Raw genomic sequence first — 20868 nt, 5'->3', positions numbered from 1 at the left:
AGAGAGAGAGAGAGAGAGAGAGAGAGAGAGAGAGAGAGAAGCTGATATCTCCTTGACATGCCATGGCCATTGTCACAGCAGGTGTGGTTACTTGCACAAGATGGAATCCCCCCATCATGTTGGGGTGGGGGAACCTTGGGAGGGTCTTCCCTGAAGACCTATTGGCAGCAGTTGTTGGAGGAAAGAGGTGTCATTTTCTTCAGTGTTGTAGCCACCCATTTAGTTGCCCCAGTAAATAAACCCCTAATCTATGCTCTTGCAAGCGAACCTAACTCAGTAGGTCATAAAACAAAGACAAGAAACTACATGGAGGAACTTGTTGGAAAGGTCCAGTGGAAATGAGGGGGAAGTAAAACGGCAATGGTAGGTGAATATGATAAAAAACAGTATAGGGTTAGGGATTGAAGCTGGTAGACTGCTAGCATGTTCAAATCACTGGGTTCAATCCCTAGCACTGAACAAACTGAGCATGGTTCCTCCAGCACTCAAGAGGTGTAGGCGGACAGCTCAGACATTCAAGGCCAGCATTGGCTAGAAACTGTCTCAACAACAGCAACAAACCCCAAACAAACTCAAAATACATGATTACATATATGAAGTTGTTAAAAAAAAAAAAAAGCTAGGCGTGGTGGTGCTTGCCTTTATTTCCTGCACTTGGTAGGTAGGGAGAGGCTGGAGGGCTACATAGTGAGACCCTGCCTCAAAAAAGAAAGCTAAAGAGTAAAAGAAAACGGAAAAATATAAAGTGAGCTGGGACGACTAGGTCAGTATGTGCACTCGTATCATAAGTTCGAAAGAACGATACGTCTCTCCGCCTGTCCCACAAGCCAACTGGATCTGCGGGCATCGGGAAGTGAGGGCTGCCACTCGAGGAGGCGTGGCCTGACGTCCAGGGGGCGTGACCCGAGGCGAGCAGGAAGCGGGAGCCGGTCGCCGCACACGGAGGCGTTACTGGTCGCTCGGGGTCACGTGAGCGCGCAGGCGCAGCTCGACAGAGCCCGCTCCCTCACACAAAGCCCAGACGCGGAGAAAATGGCGGCAGGGGTCGAAGCGGCAACCGAAGTGACGGCGACAGAGCCCAAAATGGAGGAAGAGAGCGGCGCGCCCTGTGTGCCGAGTGGCAACGGAGCTCCGGGCCCCAAGGGGTGAGTATTCTAACAGCAATTTATCCTTCTCCAACTCCAGCCAGGTTACTTCGCAGCTCCGTTAGGTCTGTGGGCCGCTTTCTCTTCTCCCACGGCGGCGCGGCGTCTGCGCAGGCCTTTTCCCTGCCGAGAGTTGGGGGCGGCCAAGGCTGTGACGACGACGAAGCCAGGAGCGCCTCATGGATCGCCCCCTGCCGACAGCGCTTGCCTCCGCTGCCTCAGCCTCCTGGCTGGCTGAGCGCGTCGTCGAGGCCTCAGGCCTGGGGCCTGGTATTTTTTTCTCGGAGCAGTGATGGCGCGCGGGCTGCGGGAGATCAGGGCCCGCTGCACCTCCCACTGGGGTCTCGAGGGTTGAGCCATGAAGACCGTGTAGTTTCAACCCTTCAACATACAATCCATGGTAGTGGAAGTATTCTGTCTCAGTTTCTCAGATCTGAGAAGTTAGGGGCGGGAGACTTGGCGTGCGAGGTGTCACGTGTATGGTCGGCGGCGCGACCCGGAAGGTGTCGACATGGCTCTTGTTGCGGGGTTCCGAGACACCGGTGTTACCCTCATTCTGCCAGACATCAGCATGGCCCCGGGCCCGGTCTCCTGGGCTGGAGTTCTTCCCCCTTTTTATATCCCTACTTCCTAAAGTGCAGTTGGTACCAAAGGGACAAATGGCCCTTGCTTGCTCAGTGTTCATCCTTAGCAACAGACCTAAAGTGTGCGGGTCGAGGCACCACTTCGGGGTTTCAAAAATTAGACATCATCCCTTTTTTGGAATCCTGCTTGGAGATCTGTCTAGGGACCTTGGTTTGTTATTATAAGTGTCCTAGCACGGCCTGATGAGTCCCAGCCTTTTGGGAGGAGTTGGAAACTGCAGGATCCAGAGTGCAAAGTGTGGCCAGGCTATATAGAGTGAGTTCAGTCTAGGTTGCCATTTAGTCATTGGGAAATTGAGCTAGACCCTGACTCTCAAAAAGAAGGATGAAAACATAGCAATAGCCTGACACTCCAAAGTCCCTAGATTCGATTCCTAGTATCAGACCACAGGGTGGTCTTTTTGAGCCCCAAAAAGTTTTCTTCAAGGAGGAAACCGTAAGATTCTGCTCCTGTGAAACCCTCATACTGATATACCAGTATATCAGCTTGAGGAGGTCTGGAGAAACATTTTGGTTCTAAAATCAGCAGCCCATGTCTCTGAATTTTTGTTTTCCATCAAATTTATAAGCTGTGAAGTTTTAGGACTCTGGGAGTTGATAGTACTTTTAAAACACTTGTTAGTGAAGCATTTACCAAGTAATGGCTATTTTGTTACTGGAGGAAATTTCATATCTTATCTTAGGGAGAAGTAAAACACCATTGGTTAACTGGTTCTTGTGTGTTATTCAGCACTTGAGAGGCTGAGTTCCAGAGCTGATTGGGCTACATAACAAGTTCAAGATTTGCCTAAGCTACATAAGTATTTGCCTGTTGTGTATGAGTGTGTGAGCTTATAGCCCATTAATAGAGTATTTACCCAAGATGCACAAGGTCCTGGGGTTCACCCCATAGTACTAAAAGGAGAAAGAGGCCTCTCTTTACTACCAGTACTTCACTGTGGAAAGACTCAGCTTAGTAGTGTGCTCATTTTTAACTTTCCCTTCCATCCTATTGGAAACTCAGGGTCTTGAGGATAATAGACAAGCACTCTTTTTTTTTTTTTTAAAGATTTATTTATTATATGTAAGTACACTGTAGCTGTCTTCAGACATCCCATAAGAGGGCATCAGATCTCATTACGGATGGTTGTGAGCTACCATGTGGTTGTTGGGATTTGAACTCACGATCTTCGGAAGAGCAGTCGGTGCTCTTAACCTCTGAGCCATCTCCAGCCCTAGACAAGCACTCTTAACCTCTGAGCTACACTTGAGCACCTTTAGTTAGTCTCATGTTCATTTTCTTCAGCTTTTATTGTAGAGTTGCCTTGTAGGATCAGATTCCCTCTCCCAGCCTTTGTTGTTTCCAATTTTTGAGTTAGATGCCTTGGCAAACTGTAGAGTCTACAGTGTAGAGTATGATGGCCTTGAATTCAGAACAACACCCCTGCTTCTGTCACCTCCACCCAGTTGCTGGAATTACAGGTGTGTACTACCACGTCTGGTTCACCTTCTAGGATTTCTGAGGGCCTTATTTAAAAAGCTTTAAGGAAGTTATTTTCTGTCCAGGCAGTGGTAATGCATGCCTTTAATCACAGCACTTGGGAGTCAGAGGCAGGTGATTATTTGAGTTCAAGGCCAGCTTGGTCTACAGAGCCTAGGACAACCAGGGCTACACAAAAACCCTGTCGCAGGGTTAGAAAATTATTTCCTGTATATAGAATGTAATACTGCTAGAGCCTTTCTATATGAAAGATAGCATTTTTAATAGAACACAGTCCAATGATACAGTTTTAAATTTCTCCTGTCTGTATTTAGATAGATAACTTATGGCTGAGTCATTTGACAGACAGAATGTGCATAGGAAGTTTCAAATGAAATAGCTCTTGTTGGAAAGAACATGAGTGGTCTCAGACTGGCTTAATGGAGGATACCTCAGAAAGTGGCAGCACTTAGTTTTTTAGTGTGGGTGAGAAACAATTGTTATTTTTGCATCACAAAGTTCTTGAAACAAACTCTTTTAAAAGCACAGAGTGTCTTTTTCTTCTCACTTTTTGACTAGGAATTGAACTCAGGTTTTCGTGCTTGATAGGTATGCATTTACCTAACCTAGTGAACCTTCTCACTAGCTTGCTTTTTTTTTTTTTATTAAAAATATAAGAATGCATGTTTTATCTGCTTATGTGTCTATGCACAACATGCATGCAGTTGCCCATGGAGGCCAAGAGAGGGCATTGGGTCTCCTGGCACTAGAATTTTGGACAATTGTTAGCTGTCATGTGGGTACTAGGATTTGAATATTTAGTTTTTGATAGTAGAGATCAATCGATGACCTCCTGCATGCTAGGCAAGAACTCTACCACTGAGCTACATAACCTAATGAAAACCTTTTTATTTTTAAGTGTTCTGTGTATGCACATAGGTGAGTGCCAGTCCTTGGAGGCAGCAAGAGGGTGTCAAATCACTTGGAGCTGGCGATACAGGAAGTTAGGAGCTATGGGTGCTTTTAACCACTGAGCCATGCTACAGCCCCATTGTTTGGGGTTTTCAGACAGCATTTCACTCTGTAGGTCAGGCTGGCCTTGAATCCTGCTGCTTCTGTCTGTCTCCTGAGTGCTATGAATACATATGTGTACCATCATGCTCTGCTCTATTTGCTGTACTTTTTAAAAGTGATTGTGTACTTGGTGAAAAGTACTTTTAAGGCACATTAGATTGTTAGCTCAAGATTAGAAATGGAAGCTCTGTATTATTTGAGTGTGTGCTCACGTTAGAGCTTTGCTTTTACTTTGTCCTTTGATTTTTTTTTTTTTTTTTTTTTTTAATGACTACAGAAACAGATACCAGCCTGCAAAGATAAGCTTGCTTTTATTTTTTTTTTCTCTCTTCAAGGGCTTCCCAAATGGACTCTCATATTACTCTGCTTTGCAGTATTAGTTAAAACTGAACTGTCCCTTTGGTATTTTGTAGTGAGTTCAGTACTTAGGTTTCTTCTGTGATGCGCAATGGTTGGAATGTTTTAAAACCTCCCAAATGAATACAATACAGAAAGACTAGGAGCAAATAGGTCTCCCTTTTTACACCTCAAAATTATTATTGGTGTGCTGTGTGCTAATTCTTTTAAAGACTTGTTACTTAGTAGTAGCCTCCACTTACAAATGAGAGAATATATTATTCAGACTTGGATGTATGACGCAAGCTCTTAGTTATCCACAGTACTGGTCCTTACATATTTTGCTCTTAACATACACCAACTTGCTTTTTGTCTTTTTTTTTTTTTTTTTTTTTTTTTTTTTTTTTTTTTTTTTTTTTTTTTTTTTTTTTGTTGAGGCAGGGTCTCACTGTAGATCATGTTTGCTTTAAACTAGATCATGTTTGCTCTAAACTCAGAGATCACCTCCCAGTGCAAGAATTAAAGGTGTTCTCAACTATGCCTGGCAGATGTTCATTAACAAAGAAAAATAATGTTACACTTTCATTTTGGGGTTTTTTTGATAGGAGGGAATTGAGACAGGGTTTGTCTATGTAGTCCTGGCTGTCCTGGAATTCACAGAGAGCCACCACAATCCTACTGTTTTTGTTTTTGTTTGTTGTTAAGGCAAGATCTTATGTATCTTTGGTTGGTCTGAAACACCACAGTAGATTGGTCTCTTAATTTACCATACTCCCCTTGCCCCCTTATTCTTGAATTCTGAGAGTATGAGTATGTACTACTACATACTTGACTTGACTAATTCTTTGGTTCTCACAGCAAGCCTGTGTGCTACTATGGATACAGGCTATAGAGTTACACTGGAAATGGACCTGATTATATGTTTTGATAAGGGGAGAATCTGTACCTAGAATAGTGTTCCATTAAGCTCTGAATTTAAAGGCCTTCTGTTAGAAAAAAAATACTTTATGTAAAAGATTGTTTTCAAGAGGGAAGATGTATTTTTGTCCCAGAAGATGTGATCAGAATTTCAGGGTATTGAGATTTTCCGTATATTAAGAAATTCCAGAAATAGTATTGAGTAGGAATTAGGTATGGGGGTGTCAGTGGGGTTTTGTTTGTTTTCTGTTTTTGTTGTTTTGTTTGAGATAGGCTCTCTGTATCTGGCTGTTCTGGAACTCATTATATTATCTAGGCTGGCTTGGAGCTCAGGTTAGCCCTGGGGTTAAAAGCATGTACCACCATGCATATTTAGTATACTGAATAGAGCAGTATAAAAGCATTTAAGCTATATAAATTGTGACCTTTGTATATAGTATAATTTAAGTGTGGCAGAACAATGATGTGATAAATGTCAATTTTCAAGCAACTCAGTAAAGCAATCCCAAAGTTGTATTAAACAAAGTTGATTTAATGTCTTGCAGTTGATTTAATGTCTTGCAGGTACCTAAACATGTTTTAGGTCTTAACAGTATATTATGAGATACAGCAATGTATTAGACTATTAGAAAAGATTATTTTATTGGGCTTGGTTAGAGTAGCTAGCTAACTGGGTATACGGATCTAATTTTCTTTGGCAGTTTGGAGTTGAGAGCCATATGTTAAAATATACTAGCTGCCTTAGATCTGCCTGTTGTCTGCTGTTTCTTTGAAAGGTTACAGTTTTGTTAGTTTATGTTAAGGTTACAAGTCAAACTACTGGCATGTATTAGGACATTAAAAAAACATGAAAAGAAAGTATAAATTTAACCCAGGCTGGGTGGTATATACCAGTAGTCCCAGCTCTCAGTAGGTAGAGCCAAGAACTATATATTATTGTTATCTTCCAGATAAGTACTCTAATTCTTCTTAACCCCTCTTTGTAACATTTTTAAAGACTTTTCCTTGTTACTCTAGATGTTATTGATAAGTTCCCCCTAAGTGTATGCCATTGATTCTCAGTGGATTACCTTCCTTTCCTTTGGGAATCTTAACTGGGGGTTGGGTTGTTACTGTTGCCTATTAAGTAGAGTCAGGATGCCTCTAAGCATCCTGACATGCAGAACATAGGATAACAAGAATATCTTCCTAGGAGACTGAGGCAGTGAGATTGCCAGTTCCAATCTAAAAATAAAGAGCTGAAGATAGAGCTTGGTGGTAAAACATTGCCTGGGGTGTGCAAAACCCTGTATTCAGTCCTCAGGACTGACTGCCAGACAATAGCAACTCTCATCCCCAGAAAGTGAAAAACATGGAAAGATGATTTCTTTTAAAAGTGAACCATGTGTCTGGCTAAAGTGCATAAATCTAAAATATGTTGGTGAAATTCAGAATAAAGTAATAGACTAATTACAAATTGGGTGTGTGTGGTAGGTAGGTAGGTTGGTCAGAGGACAGCTTCTTTCTACCATGTAGATTCCAAGGACTAAACTTGGTTTATCGGGCCTGGTGCCAAATGTTTATACTTTTACCTGATGTGCCAGCCCAATAACATGGTGTTTAAAAATGGTCAGAAGAGGGCTGGAGAGTTGGCTCAGCGGTTCAGCGGTTAGGAGCACCAACTGCTCTTCCAGAGGTCCTGAGTTCAATTCCCAGTAGCCATATGGTAGCTCACAACCATCTGTAATAGGATCCAATGCCCTCTTCTGGTGTATGGGGACAGCTACAGTGTACTCATCAAATAAATAAATGAGTCTTAAAAAAAAATGGTCAGAAGAGCTGGGTGTAGTGGTATGAATCTGTAACCTCAACACTAGAGGGGTAGAGGCCAGAGTTCATCATCCCTGGCTAAAGGTTAAGAATACATTGAACTGAATGAGATCTTGTCTTTAAGGGTAAAAAGGGACAAAGATTTGTCAACATCTTACCAAAGAATATGGATTGCAAATAAGCACATGCAAAAACAAAACCATAGAACCGTAAGTTAATAGGGAAAGAAAATGAAACCAATACACTGGACCCTGGAATGCCTCTCTGGACCAACTTGGCCTCCAACTCAGATATGCCTGCTTCTGTTAGGATTAAAAGCATAAGTCACCATTGTCCGGTTGAATTTTAAATTTCTTGAATACTAATTTTATTTTTCATTAAAAACAGCCAAAAGGTCTTATAGATTCAGATAATCATATATTGTCATTTTAAAATTTGCTTCAGGTACTTCAATCCTATTTTTAATGCTTTCCAGATTTGGAGTATTTGTGATAAAGATGCCTACGAAGGGTCAGTGGTTAAGGACACAGTGGTTAAAGGTGCAGGCAGGGCAGACATGGTGGAAGTAGAAAACTGACTCCCAATAGTTGTCTCCTTACTACCACATGCATTCCAAACAGCATGAATACTCAAACACATACATAACAAACTATTTACAATTCAGCACTCAAGAGGCAGAATTCAGGCTGGTGAGATGGCTCAGCAGGTAAGAACACTGACTGCTCTTCCAAAGGTCCTGAGTTCAAATCCCAGCAACCACATGGTGGCTCACAACCATCTGTAAAAAGCTCTGACACCCTCTTCTGGAGTGTCTGAAGACAGCTTCAGCGTACTTACATATGATACATAAATACATCTTTTAAAAAAAAAAAGAGAGACAGAATTCAAATCCAACCTGGTTACATAATCAGTTGCAGCCCATACAAGGCTGCATTGTGAGACCTTGTCTCAAAAAAAAAAAAAACAAAAACAAAAACCAAAAAAACCAAAATCTATGAGTACATTTTGTATTATTTGCTTAAAAGAGGGACTTTCAGAGTTAAATGTTATGTGTTTGTCTAGAGAAATAACTCGGTTAAGAGGACCAGAGTTTAATCAAATGTGACAGCTCAGATCTATCAGTAATTCCAGTTCCAGAGGGATCTGACACCCTCTTTTGCCCTCCTTGGACACCAGGCAAGCATGTAGTACAAAAAAATATTATGCACAGAATAAAGTAAGTAACTTTTTTTTTAAATTGCATATAAGGATTTGAGAATCAAATATTCAGTGGTCTTTTGTGACACGTGAAAAAAATAGCATTGGGTATGTTACAATGTACTTTGTGGGATAATACCTGTTATATAATCTGCATTTGAATATGTCTGAGAAAAATCTCTGAGTTATATTTAAATATCTTTTTATCCACAGTTCTCTGGTAGATCACCATCTAGATTGATGTATAATTTACGAACTTTAGATAACAAGAAACATTGAGAGATGTTTTGGCAGATAGTGTTTTATTTGGTAAACTTAGGTGACAGATCACCTCCCCCCCCCCCCCAACCTGTGCCTGGGGAATTGCATCACTCCCTCCTGTGTTAGTCAGTGTGAAGAGCCTTACCTTAGGTAAGAAGATGCTCTTCTCTTGAGCATCTGTTGATGATGGTTTGTTCTCACATAACTGAGGCTGACTCTGCCTCCTTTTTCTAGGAATACCAGCATGTACCACTGTACCCACTGTGGGAGTAAGGTGGGTTTCAGGAAATGGCCTAATTGCAGATATCTGCTCTGTGGAGACCTTCATTTGCAGGGTTCCAAATCAAAACCAGCATTGACCACATCATATATAACTGTGTAGGACTATATATCTGGTATGGACAGATAGTGTCTTTTCCTTGTATTAACTGAGAAACTTTTTCTCTTGAATTCAGTGAAGAACGACCTACTCAGAATGAGAAGAGGAAGGAGAAAAACATAAAAAGAGGAGGCAATCGCTTTGAGCCATATGCCAACCCAACTAAAAGATACAGAGCCTTCATTACAAATATACCTTTTGATGTGAAATGGCAGTCACTTAAAGACCTGGTTAAAGAAAAAGGTAATGGTACTGGTGGTGAAGTAGGGTAAGAAGGTCAATGTGTCATCTTCTCTGTGGCTATCTCCTGGGTTTTTTTTGTCAGTGGAAGCTGCTCTAGGAAGAGCATGTGTTTTGTTCAGGTTTAGCACTATCCCTCAATCCACCCCCATCCATTTTATGTGATCATGCCCATGAGTTAAATAGGTTGGTTTATATGGTCCGTTGCCCTACAAATGATTTTACTGGCTTAATATGGTTATTGGGACACCAGTTAGTCAGTGAGGGGAGTTTTTATGTTAAGGAAATGTATCAAATTCTTCACATTATTTGTTGTTTTGGGGTGTGTGTGTGTGTGTGTGTGTGTGTGTGTGTGTGTGTTTAATTTTTTAAGTTTTTTAAAAGTCTGGTTAGGAGATAGTTTTAAATTTTGTGGGTATCCTCCCGGAATCAAAATTTAGTGCCTAGAATGTATGTTGTTCAGATTCTAAACTCTGCAACGGGATTTTCTGTTTGAACTATGACCTCTCCTCTGAAGTCAGAGATTGGCAGTGGGGGATTTCAGGTCATCTGTGCATGTGGTGCCTTAAGGGTATATGGTGTCCCAGCCCTGGCATCCAAATTCTGGGCTAAGACAGGGCAAATGACCAAGTGTCTCTGCACGCTGGTGCTTCGCCCTCTTCTGCACTGTGTTTGCTTTTGTCCTCCTTTCCTTCATGATTCTTATCCTGTTGGTGGCTCTCGGAACTGAAGAGATTGCTGGGTCCTGGTTTAGATAAGGTAGGGTGCCTTGAGCAGCTCCTCTCCTCCAAGGGAAACTAAGATCAAATCACCCTTAATGGAGTTTATTTGAAGGACTGAAAGGAATTGGTTTTTTGGAGCATTCATAATTAAGAGAAGTTTGAGTTTGATTTGTTGAATGGTTAATTCTTAGTGACAAGGGTACCACTTGGATGGCCCTTTTGGTGTGTGTACTGGTGCCCCAGCATTGAGTTTTGAAACGGATCATTATTCTGTCACTAACTTGACCGTGACATGCCAGAAGCACTAGGCACTGTGAACCTTCAGTCACATGTGCTGCTCCCATGTGAGATTTGTTTCTTGCCTTGATCTGCCAAATCATTCCTGCCAATTCTCCTAGAGCAAGAGTGAAGTTTCTTTTGTCTGAAGGGAGTGTCATGTAGCATCCCAGATACAGTGTTCTTGGTTCTATGGGACTGCTGCTATAATGTATAATTTAGAATTTCTGTACAGTACAGTTGGATCTCTTTCAAATTAGTTTTCGGAATAAACCTCAAATTTGTGTTCTTTTGTGATTTGGTTGAACCATTGAATTGCTGTCTCCATTGATAACAAGGTATAGTAGTTCCAAGAACCAGGAATGTGGCTTTGAAAATGCAATTGCTAGAGTTTTGTAAGAGCTTGCAGGCCAAACTTTTTCAATTTTAGGAGTGTGTGAACCAGTTTTGGGACATGATAAAGTAGGAGACATTTTTACTGCTTTACCATTCAGTAATTAAGTTTTGGAAGCCATAAAGTAGCAGCCATGATGTTTCTGGATGTAGAAGCAGTTCACCTCAATTTACTATTTTGTCCTGTATTAAGTGTGGAGCCAGCCTGGTGATTTATTCAGCTCCTTCCAAACTGGTTCTCATATTCCCCTGGCATACCGCCATGGATGTGGGTGCTTCTCCCTCTCAGTGTACTTTTGGTGGTGTAACTCAGAATTACAGGTGTGCAGTAAATCTTATTTTTATTGAACATTAAAATGTTCTTGTTTAGAGCTCCCCAGTACAATCTAATTATTCTGCTGTATAAAAAATTAGCATTATTAGCTTGGGAATAAAATGATTCATAAGAGAAAGTTTAATTTTTCTATAGTAGTGTTGAGAGTCAGTGAAGTTTAAAGACATTTATATAATACATGGTTTAAAATGTCCTTGGTTTTTTTTTTTTTTTTTTTTAAGCTTGTCTTTCCTTTGTGTCCCCCCCCCCCCCTTTTCTCTAAGACAAGGTTTCACTTTGTGGCTAGATATCCTGGAGCTCATTATATGGACCAGGGTAGTCAATAGAGAGCCAGCTGCGTCTGCCTCCAGAGTGCACGATGTGTTGTCAGAAAGCCCTAAGTTTTTGAAAAGCTTAAGTGGCAGATAGAGGTACTTAAATCCTAAAAGGATTTGTTTCATAGTAACCATAACTAAACAGATAATAGACATTAAACTGATACAATCGAAGCAGTTTTCTCAATCTGCAGTCTACCCTGATAAAACTAACGTCCTTCTGGGGTAAGAGCTAGATTAATTGTCTTTACCTCCGGTTCCTACCATTGCAACAGTGTCTTTAGTTGTAGCCTCTCAGAACAAGACAGGAAGGGCAACAATGCTGGTAATAACATCTCATGTACCCTTTTCTCCTTTTCTGATCTTCCCTTTCTCTGATATGGAGTGTATATTTTGTGTTTAATTTTAGCACTTTAGAATAGTCTATAATAATTCAAAATTTGTTTGATGGTGTTAATGGTGACATCAGAGTGTTACCCATTTTTAAGACAAGATGTATGGAAAGCATTGTTTTCCTATGAGCCATGTTGCTGTTTTGTTCAAATCCTGTTAGTGTAGGTCCTAGATTAAGGTAACTATTTGTGGACCTTACTGTTTGCTTGAATACCTGCTCCTTGCTCCAAGGTGTTCCATAGGAACAATGTGAAGGTTTTTATTTTTAATTTTTTTTTTTTGGAGACAGGGACTCATCTAAGGTTTACTTCTTGATCCCTCCTGCCTTAGTCTTCCAAGTGCTAGGGTGACAGATGACTTTCACAACTTAAGCATCTTTTGAATGGAGGCAATGGTTGTAGTGCAAGAGAGTTCCTTGATTGAAAAAAAAAAAATGGGAACCACTTTTACATGAATATAAATTAGAGGTTCCAGAACTATGTTTGAAAGTAACTTTCATTATCCTCAGCTACTCAGATGAATTACAATAGAATAATGGGATCCTGTCTTAAAAGTGTTCAACTGTAGGGCATGGGAACCAAAAAAGATTTCTTTTAAACAAAGGGTGGTGGTGGGTGTTTTTGCTTTGCTTTGTTTCTGTGTTTTGGGATTTTTTTGCATATTAATGTGTTAGAGACCTTAAAATTCTCAGAATGAAGAAAGTTGGGTTCTGAGCTTCTTCTTATTTCTTGGTTTACCCAGGGAGCTAGCAGTGTGGAGGTGGGGCAGCTGCCACTCAGGCAGGACTTAGCAGTACTGGTGAATAAACACTTGCCCAGTTTGAGGAAGAAAGAAGAGGCAGTGATACAGTTTACTTTCAAATCCTAGTTTAGCAGCAGTCAGTTTACTTTGTATAAACAAAGATTTCTTTAAGCCTTTAATCCTTCCACTCTTATTTACTGATCATAACTTTGAGTAAATTTCAGATTGCTGCTGACAGAAAACTGAGGCCCAGAGGGCAGGTGTAGCCCAATAGAAAACCTCTCCTGTTTCTTTGCAATATGCATTGTGGGTTAAATGAGACAAAACTGCTTTCAATTTAAATGAAGTTCCTATCCAGTCTATTTTTCATATTTTACTGTTGGAAATTGAGCTGTTATTTTGCAAGACCTTCTATGCAAAACAAAGCACTCAGTTTAAGTACTGCAGTTGAGCCCCAGCAGCACAGCCTGTGAAGCTTTATGTGGTCTTTGTAGTATAAAGTTTTCTTACCCTCTATAAGCCTGAATTTGGCTTAGTCAGTTTCTGATCTGTCCATAAGTCAGCTCCTTGTTGTATAGTTTGCCATATTTGAAGTTGTCTTTTTTTTTTTTTTTTCTTTTCTTTTCCTTTTGAGACAGGGCAGAGCCACTTCCCTCCAAGGGGCTAAAGGCATGCTCCCAACTGAAGTTGTCTTTATAAAGAAACTTTTTTTTTTTTTTTTTTTGGTTTTTCAAGACAGGGTTTCTCTGTGTAGCCCTGGCCCTGGAACTCGCTCTGTAGACCAGGCTGGCCTCGAACTCAGAAATCCACCTGCCTCTGCCTCCTGAGTGCTGGGGTTAAAGGCATGCACCACCACGCCCGACTATGCGATTTTCTCTTAGGTTGACTTAGTATTGACCATTATGATACAAAAAAGCATGTTCAACAATGTGTCGTGCTTTCTTTCATGTACATATTCCCTTTTTGGGTCAGGGGGTGGGAATCTAGGTATGGTAGCACACCCATGTAATCCTCAGCATATGGGAGGTGAATGCAAAAGGACTGGGCATTTAGAGGCAAGTCTGAGCTACATGAGACTTTGTCTTAAAAACATGGACTTGTTTTGTAGGTAAAGATGCTTGCTTGAATTCCCCATAACAGTACAGTAATCTTACTGGTCCTATGAAGAGATTGTGGCAGAATCCTCAGAGGCTCACAAGCCGGATTACACTGGTATATGCAGAGGCAAAAATGAGAGTGCCTTAATCAATGTGGGGGACATGGACTGATATACCTAAGGGTGTCCACTGACCTCTACAGTGGTGCCATGGAACACATACCCCATCTCATACGACTGCGAACATGTATACACAAATACAAAGATTCCAAAAAAAGATGAAAGATCCTAAGTTCAATCCCTACCACACAAGCACACATCCGTATTCTCTTTGTAATTTCTTTATTCTTTTATTTCCTTTTCAGTTTCTTCTTTTAGTTAGATACTTTAACATTGAAAGGTACAGTAGACTTGTCTTAGAAGTCTACTCTTGGGATTCTGTGGAATCCAGGTTGGTGGTCATGGAACTAACTGTAACATGTTTCATTAACTAGGAATTCCATTTGTGTAGCTACTGTTGTCATTTAGTTTACTTCCTGCCTACACACTAATACAAAGAAATGAAACAGCCTTTTTAAAGCTTTCATGATTATCTTCCTCTATAAATATGAATTACAATCAGTTGGCAGATTCCCTAAAAGTAACCAGATGAAGTCTTTCAGGGCATCAAGATTGGAATGTTCCAAACTTGTTTCGAGCATGATTATGCTGATTGTACCTCAATATAGAAATACTTATTTCTGGGCCACAGAAAATATTTCTAAGAGGGATATCATTTCTTAATCAAATTTTTAGTGCACAGAATTGAAGCTGGAGGTGTCTCATTACTAGAATGTCAAGTATGAAAAGCTGCAATTTTCTTAACTTGGTAAATTGTTAAATGGTTATGACTGGAAAAAGTTTGTTTTGGACTTGTTGTTTTCTAGGTTGCAATTAACATTGTTTTGGATTAAGTGTCTTTGGACACAAGCTAGAAATTTCAAGTGCAACAGTCCTTGGATTCTGACAAACTTAAAAGTTGTCTTGAGGTTGAGATAGTGATTCTTTTATTTAAGGGCAGTAGTCACAGCTGGTAGGAAATAAACTTGGAATTTCTTCACTGGTTTGACACTAGGCATTTTCATCAGTGGAGATAAGAGCTGTTGGTCATTGAATGGCTGCTGCTGTTGAAATAAATGGCTTTTTAAAATGGCTTTAGAAGTGGTCGTGGAGTCATGGAACTGCTTTAACTATTGAAAGGGTAACATAAAGCCAGCCTGTACAACTGTCACCTGGCTATGATCAGGGTTTCTTGTTGTTTGTTTTTGCCTGCATAAACTATGTACTTAAGGTCAAATGTAATGGCCCCTCCAGTCTCCCCCCCCCCTTTTGCACTGATTCTCTTTGTTTTGTGCAAAGTACCAGTTTTGTAACATTTCAGGAGAGGACTAGGAGGATGAGGCTATAAAGTTTAAACTTTGAACACTTAGCCTTCAACCACTCACTGTGCAACTCCATTTGTTATTTTGTTATCCATTTGAATCTTTCTGTATTTGAAAAATTCTAATGTCCTTTGAACAAAGGACATTAATGGCCATTAATGGGTCTTGTTTACCTAGGCACTGCTAGACCTAAGTGAGTTGAAGACTTTAATCATCCTTCTAAGAGTGATTGATTCCTAAGAATTCCCCCATCTCTCTTTTTTAAACTTTGGAAAATGGATTTAGATGTTGTTTTCTACAAGTTAATGCTTTGAGCCATCTTCAAGTTCAGCAGCCATTTTGGTGGTTGTCTAGATAATTCTAACATCTGGTTCTGGTGGTCATGAATTGGCGATCCAAACCTTGAGGAAAATCTGCAGAAATTTTGAAAATCTGCTATTTTTTCCATTGCATGTTGCTTAGACTCATTGTACTGTTTAACTGTCTTGTTGCCAACTGGACCCCAAACTTGAATTTTTACCCTCTTACAGGGATTTTTAAAACTGGAAAGAATAAAGCTGATGCTATTCTGATTTAACAATTGAATAGCCAATATTCTTCTTCCAAACCATGGTGTCTTGAACTGTATGCAAAATATAGCTATAGAATATGAGGAGCCCAGTACAAAATGAGAGGCTGCTTGTTAACAGTAGAAATTTCAAGAACATGGTTCAGGCTAAAAACCTGAACTGTTACACAGTTTGTACACACAAAGCTGGCCCTGATGTTGTGTCTATATGCCTTTTGGTTTATGTATAGGCACCTTCTTGTATTTGTGGCTTATGAGCTCAGTTCAGTGGCATTTTGATGTGTGTGCTGTTTATCTCAACTTCACCAGTAAGAGTATCTCTGCACAAACATCTTTTCTGCCTTCCCTCGAAAGTGAATCTTGCGGAATTCTTTCCTGTAGATTTGGATTGCCTCTAGTCATGAGTGAGCATTACAGACAGGGAAATTGATAATGGAAATCTGTGGAAGTGTAGTGTGCTTGTGGTGGGAGGAAAATCAAGGACATATTGTTAATGAGCTTTCACCTATTTTACTGCACACCTGTAATGCCTAGTTTGGTGGTTTAGAGAATATGGAGTGTTTCTGGGCTTTCTTATAAGGCAGAGGCTCCATACAAGGTTGCTGATGATTGTTCTAAATTCCCATTGTTTTCTTGGCTTTTCTCCCTTGGTTTATGTGTCGTCTGGAAACTGATTTGTAGTTGGTGAGGTAACATACGTGGAGCTCTTAATGGACGCTGAAGGAAAGTCAAGGGTAAGTGTCTGAGAGAATTTCTTCTGTGGATTTACTACATGACAAATGTAACTGTATGGTGGCGTGGACTCGAATGAAATCAGGAAGGCAGTGAGTGCTCATGTTACTGTAGCCATGTTTGATTTTGCCAACATTCCAGTAGGGTGGGAGGGGGCTTGCAAACAGGAGGGGTCCCGCTTTTCCAAATGGCTGGCCAAAGAGCTTTCTGGTATTCTGTTTGGATGCCCAATTTGGATAACTGGGGACCAATAGCAGCATTGTCTCTTTGTTTAACAGGAATTGGCTGTGTGTGAATTATGCATGGGATTTTAGTGGTGGCATACTTAAAGTAAAAGTGTGTTCTTGTCTAGAAAATGTTATCTTGGTTGTTTGCTGATTTGAAAGTTGTGTGAACCAAAGATTCTGAAAAGCAGCCTCTGTGCCAGTAAATTGTAAACCACACCTTACAAACCTGAATGTTCAAAATTGGCCTAGTTTAATGAGAACATAAACTATTTTCTGTTGTGTAATAGAATGGCTTAGAATAATCAAAAGGATGAGTTTAGTTTATGGAAAGGATGGATTTATTTAGTAGGAGTATGGTAAGGATTGATTGAGTATAGAGGGAAGCAGATGAAAAGTTTGTGTGATTTCTTGGAGAACCTGATTTAGGTCTGCTCAGGAGCTTTAGTGCAGTGCCGGTAATGTGTAGGAAGAGGAAGGAGATTCAGGAGCCCAGCTTTTTACAAGGAAGGCTAGGTCATGCACTTCTGTCAGCTTCCCCTTAGAAGGATTAAGTTGAAAAATCTTGACTTTTGTTACTTACATCATATCTTTAATTTGTTCCTGTCATTGATATTTACTGTTTGTGTTTTTTTGTTTTTTCTTTTTCCCCCTTGCTCATCTGACTGGTCTGTGGCTTCTTTCAAAGGGATGTGCGTAAGTATTATTATACTTATACTTACTGGCATTTGAATTTTTCAAGTTGTAGGACTGGTTTTACTCATTTTTTTTTTTTTTTTTTGACTTTTATAGTGTTGTTGAATTCAAGATGGAGGAGAGCATGAAAAAAGCTGCTGAAGTTCTAAACAAGCATAGTCTAAGTGGAAGGCCACTGAAAGTCAAGGAAGTGAGCTCTTTTCTTTTCCCCTTTTTTTCTTTCTTTGGTGGTAGTAATGGAACCCAAGGCCTTATACACACTAAGAAAACAGTATGCTACTGAGTTGTATTCCCCACTCAACAAGTAAGGTGTAATTGTTAGATTAGGATAACTGTGCTCTTTGACTAGAATGTACTGAGTAGACAAACCTATTGTTTTTGGTTTATTTTATTCTTTTAAGACTGGTCCTGTAGTCAAGACTGACCTTGAGCTCGTGATCTTAATTGCTATGCACTAAGTCTGATGTTTTACTTAGCAGATCCTGTGTAACCTGAGCTAACCACTCTTCAATCCTTGCTGTCTCAGAAATACAAAACCTGAGCCTCTGGATTTTAGAATTGGAATTGTGTTAGGAAGTCTTTATATCCACCAACCAGAACACTATTCTCTTTTGTTGCCCATCTGTTTTGTTGTTGTTTCTGGTGGTCTCAGCTTCCTAAGTGTTATGATTGCAGTGATGTGTCACAGTACACCTGTCTCTTTATTTTTGTCTATGTAGTATGTACCTATGTGTACACATATGTGTACAGGTGGTCATGCTAGTAGTGAATGTTTTTCTTCTTCAATCACTCTACCTTAGATTTTGAGGTAGGTGATTTCACTAAACCTGGCCTCACTGTTGAAGCTAGACTGGCAGGCCAGTGGACTGCTTTCCCATTCCCTTCCTAGGATTACAAGCGTGCCCCACAACCCCAGCTTTTTTTGATCTTGGGTGACTGAGGATCTGAACTTGGGTATTAATGCTTGTTTATTTACGGGCTGAGCCATCTTCTTTTTTTTTTTTTTTTTTTTCTATAGAAGGATGTTTTATTAACTGCAAATATTATTTGCCTCCTTGACTGTGTGTGTATTTGGGGAACAGTGTTAGGATATCTGAAATTAGTTCTTTGCTGTGTATCCCAGGCTAATTTATAACTCAGGATCCCCCTGCCTTGCCTGCCTGAGTGTGTAGATTAAAGGCAGGTGTCACTTTTTTAGACTTTTTCCTTTTGGAAGAACACAACATATTTGAGACTTAGAGGAAAGCATGGTTAGGTATAAGTCAATTCTTAGATGTTAATGGTAAATTGAAGAGGCAGGCTTCAGGAATTAGGTCACGCTGTAAAGATGGCTCAGTGGTTAGAAGTACTTTTTGCTTTTCCAGAGAGGATCTGCATTTGATTTCCAGCACTCAAGCAGGAGATACACAGTCCACATACATGTGCTGTACACCTCAATATGGACACATAGACACAAATAAGAATAAGGTAGATAATCATGCCAGCATCAGATTTCCATAATTCTGTTCAGGTGCAAATGCACAGCATTGACTATTCTTGAATGCCAACACTGGTGCCCTTGAAGGGTTTGGGGAACCTGGGATTATAGAATGGTGATTTCAGACTTTGTGAAAAATCACTGATGAGTTTTACAGAAGTTACACTAATTAGTAAGAGTCATGCCCATGAAGATCTTGTTTCATTCTGGAATTTTTAACTCAGGTCAGCCAATCCTTTTATTCCTTACCTGTTCATTTTAGTTAAAATTGAAGATTGTTTTTAGATTTTTAGTTTTATGCTTTTTGTTTTTGAACTGTTGCTCTTCCTAGAACTCTTCTTGTTGCTCTGGTTTATTTCATCTTGTTAATAATTTGAGAAATAACTTTCAAACTGTTGGTCTGCAGATTTTTGTTTGCTTTTTTGGTGTTGGTAATGGGAGTGGCTGGTGTATAGTGTGCCATTTGATAAGGTCTGCTACTCTTAAGTGTATCCAAAGACAGACTTAGAGTACACAGCAAGAGGTACCAGACTGGACTGTAACAGAGTCCTACCTGAAGGGTTGGGTTTTTTTTTGTTTTTTTTTTTTTGTTTTTTTTTTTTTTTTTTTTTTTTTTTTTTTTTTTTGGGGAAAGGGTTTTTTTTTTTAGCCTTGGCTGTCCTGGAACTCACTTTGTAGACCAGGCTGGCCTCGAACTCAGAAATCTGCCTGCCTCTGCCTCCCAAGTGCTGGGATTAAAGGTGTGTGCCACCATGCCCTGCTGAAGCTTTTTACTTAGAGACAAAGTTCAGCTTTGTAGGCTGGCTTTGAGTTCAAGGAGACCTTGAACTGCTTTAGCAATCCTGAGAATTAAGGTTACAGACCTTTACCACCACTGCTACCAAGAGCCTTTTTTATTTTATTTGTTTAATGATTGGTGCTGGGGATTGCACTTAGGAATACTAGGCAGAAACTCTGTCACTGAGCTGCACCTCAGCAGACGAGGGCCTCTGGTGGTGAAGGCAGCAGTTCCACTAGTTTCTCTGCAAGTCTACTTCTGACCTACTTGTAGCTGTAACACTTTATGCTTCTTTCAGGATCCTGATGGTGAACATGCAAGGAGAGCAATGCAAAAGGTGATGGCTACGACTGGTGGGATGGGTATGGGACCAGGTGGCCCAGGAATGATTAATATCCCACCCAGTATCCTAAATAATCCTAACATCCCAAATGAGATTATCCATGCATTACAGGCTGGAAGACTTGGAAGCACAGTATTTGTAGCAAATGTAAGTAAATGGGTGGGGCACTCTCTAAAATAGAAAAATAGGGAAGGATGGAAATAATGTGAAAATAGTGTGCATTTAATTTAATTTTAAATTAAATCAAAACGAATTATAAAAATGTACAAAACACTTCATATTGATTGTATCACTTTATACAAGTAATTTAAGTTAGACTTAACGGTAGATAGCTTATTTTCATTTTAAGTAGGCCTTCTACTTTGTTCTCTTGTGACCACTGCATTTGTGGCTTCAGGATTCACCTCAGCCCTCCTGGGGTCTTGTGTACTAAGGTTTTCTGATGTTTACAAAGGCAGTAGCTGGGTATGCATCCTTATTGGGGTTTATTTAGGTATAGGGAAGAATGAATAGACTGTCAGTATTTTCACTTTTTTTTTTTTGTATCTAGAGTAAATGGTGATATTTTTCTTCTCTGCAAGGACAAATACTTTTAGAACACAGTGGGTTCAGGAGTTAAAAGGGGGGAAACACTTAAAAGGGGAGTGACATTTTGGGATTTTCAAAACAGTTTCTCAGTGGTGTTGCATTGGTTGGCCTTTGGCTCAAGAGATCTACCTGCCTTTGCCTTCTCAGTGCTGAGATTAAAGGCAGGTACCACCACCATCCTGCTGACTTTTTTTCTTTTTCTTTTTTCTTTTCTTGTTTTTTTCGAGACAGGGTTTCTCTGTATAGCCCTGGCTGTCCTGGAACTCACTCTGTAGACCAGGCTGGCCTCGAACTCAGAAATCCGCCTGCC

At 40.2% G+C, this 20868-nt stretch overlaps 2 protein-coding genes across 4 annotated transcripts in view; both read left to right on the top strand.

Moving 5' to 3' along the window:
- The window catches only part of March2 (membrane associated ring-CH-type finger 2), a 32318-nt gene extending 31596 nt beyond the window's left edge, over positions 1-722 (top strand). For both annotated transcript variants that reach the window (XR_002381184.1, XR_002381183.1), the window contains one exon: positions 39-722. The gene's annotated coding sequence lies outside the window, so the exon portion shown is untranslated. The remainder of the gene's footprint in view (positions 1-38) is intronic.
- Positions 723-812: 90 nt separating this feature from the next.
- The window catches only part of Hnrnpm (heterogeneous nuclear ribonucleoprotein M), a 40448-nt gene continuing 20392 nt past the window's right edge, over positions 813-20868 (top strand). The window contains exons 1-7 of one of the 2 annotated variants that reach the window (XM_021218135.2): positions 887-1145; positions 9299-9465; positions 16402-16454; positions 17365-17372; positions 17469-17562; positions 19926-19964; positions 20082-20117. In XM_021218135.2, the coding sequence (XP_021073794.1) occupies positions 1033-1145; positions 9299-9465; positions 16402-16454; positions 17365-17372; positions 17469-17562; positions 19926-19964; positions 20082-20117 (510 nt within the window). In that variant the 5' untranslated portion in view covers positions 887-1032. Of the gene's footprint in view, positions 1146-9298; positions 9466-16401; positions 16455-17364; positions 17373-17468; positions 17563-19925; positions 20118-20868 lie in introns of both variants that reach the window. The other variant, XM_021218133.2, reaches the window with a different exon arrangement.

This window comes from Mus pahari, chromosome 18 (genome assembly GCF_900095145.1).
Source record: "Mus pahari chromosome 18, PAHARI_EIJ_v1.1, whole genome shotgun sequence".
NCBI lineage: Eukaryota > Metazoa > Chordata > Mammalia > Rodentia > Muridae > Mus > Mus pahari.
This window is presented reverse-complemented; position numbering and strand designations above follow the sequence as displayed.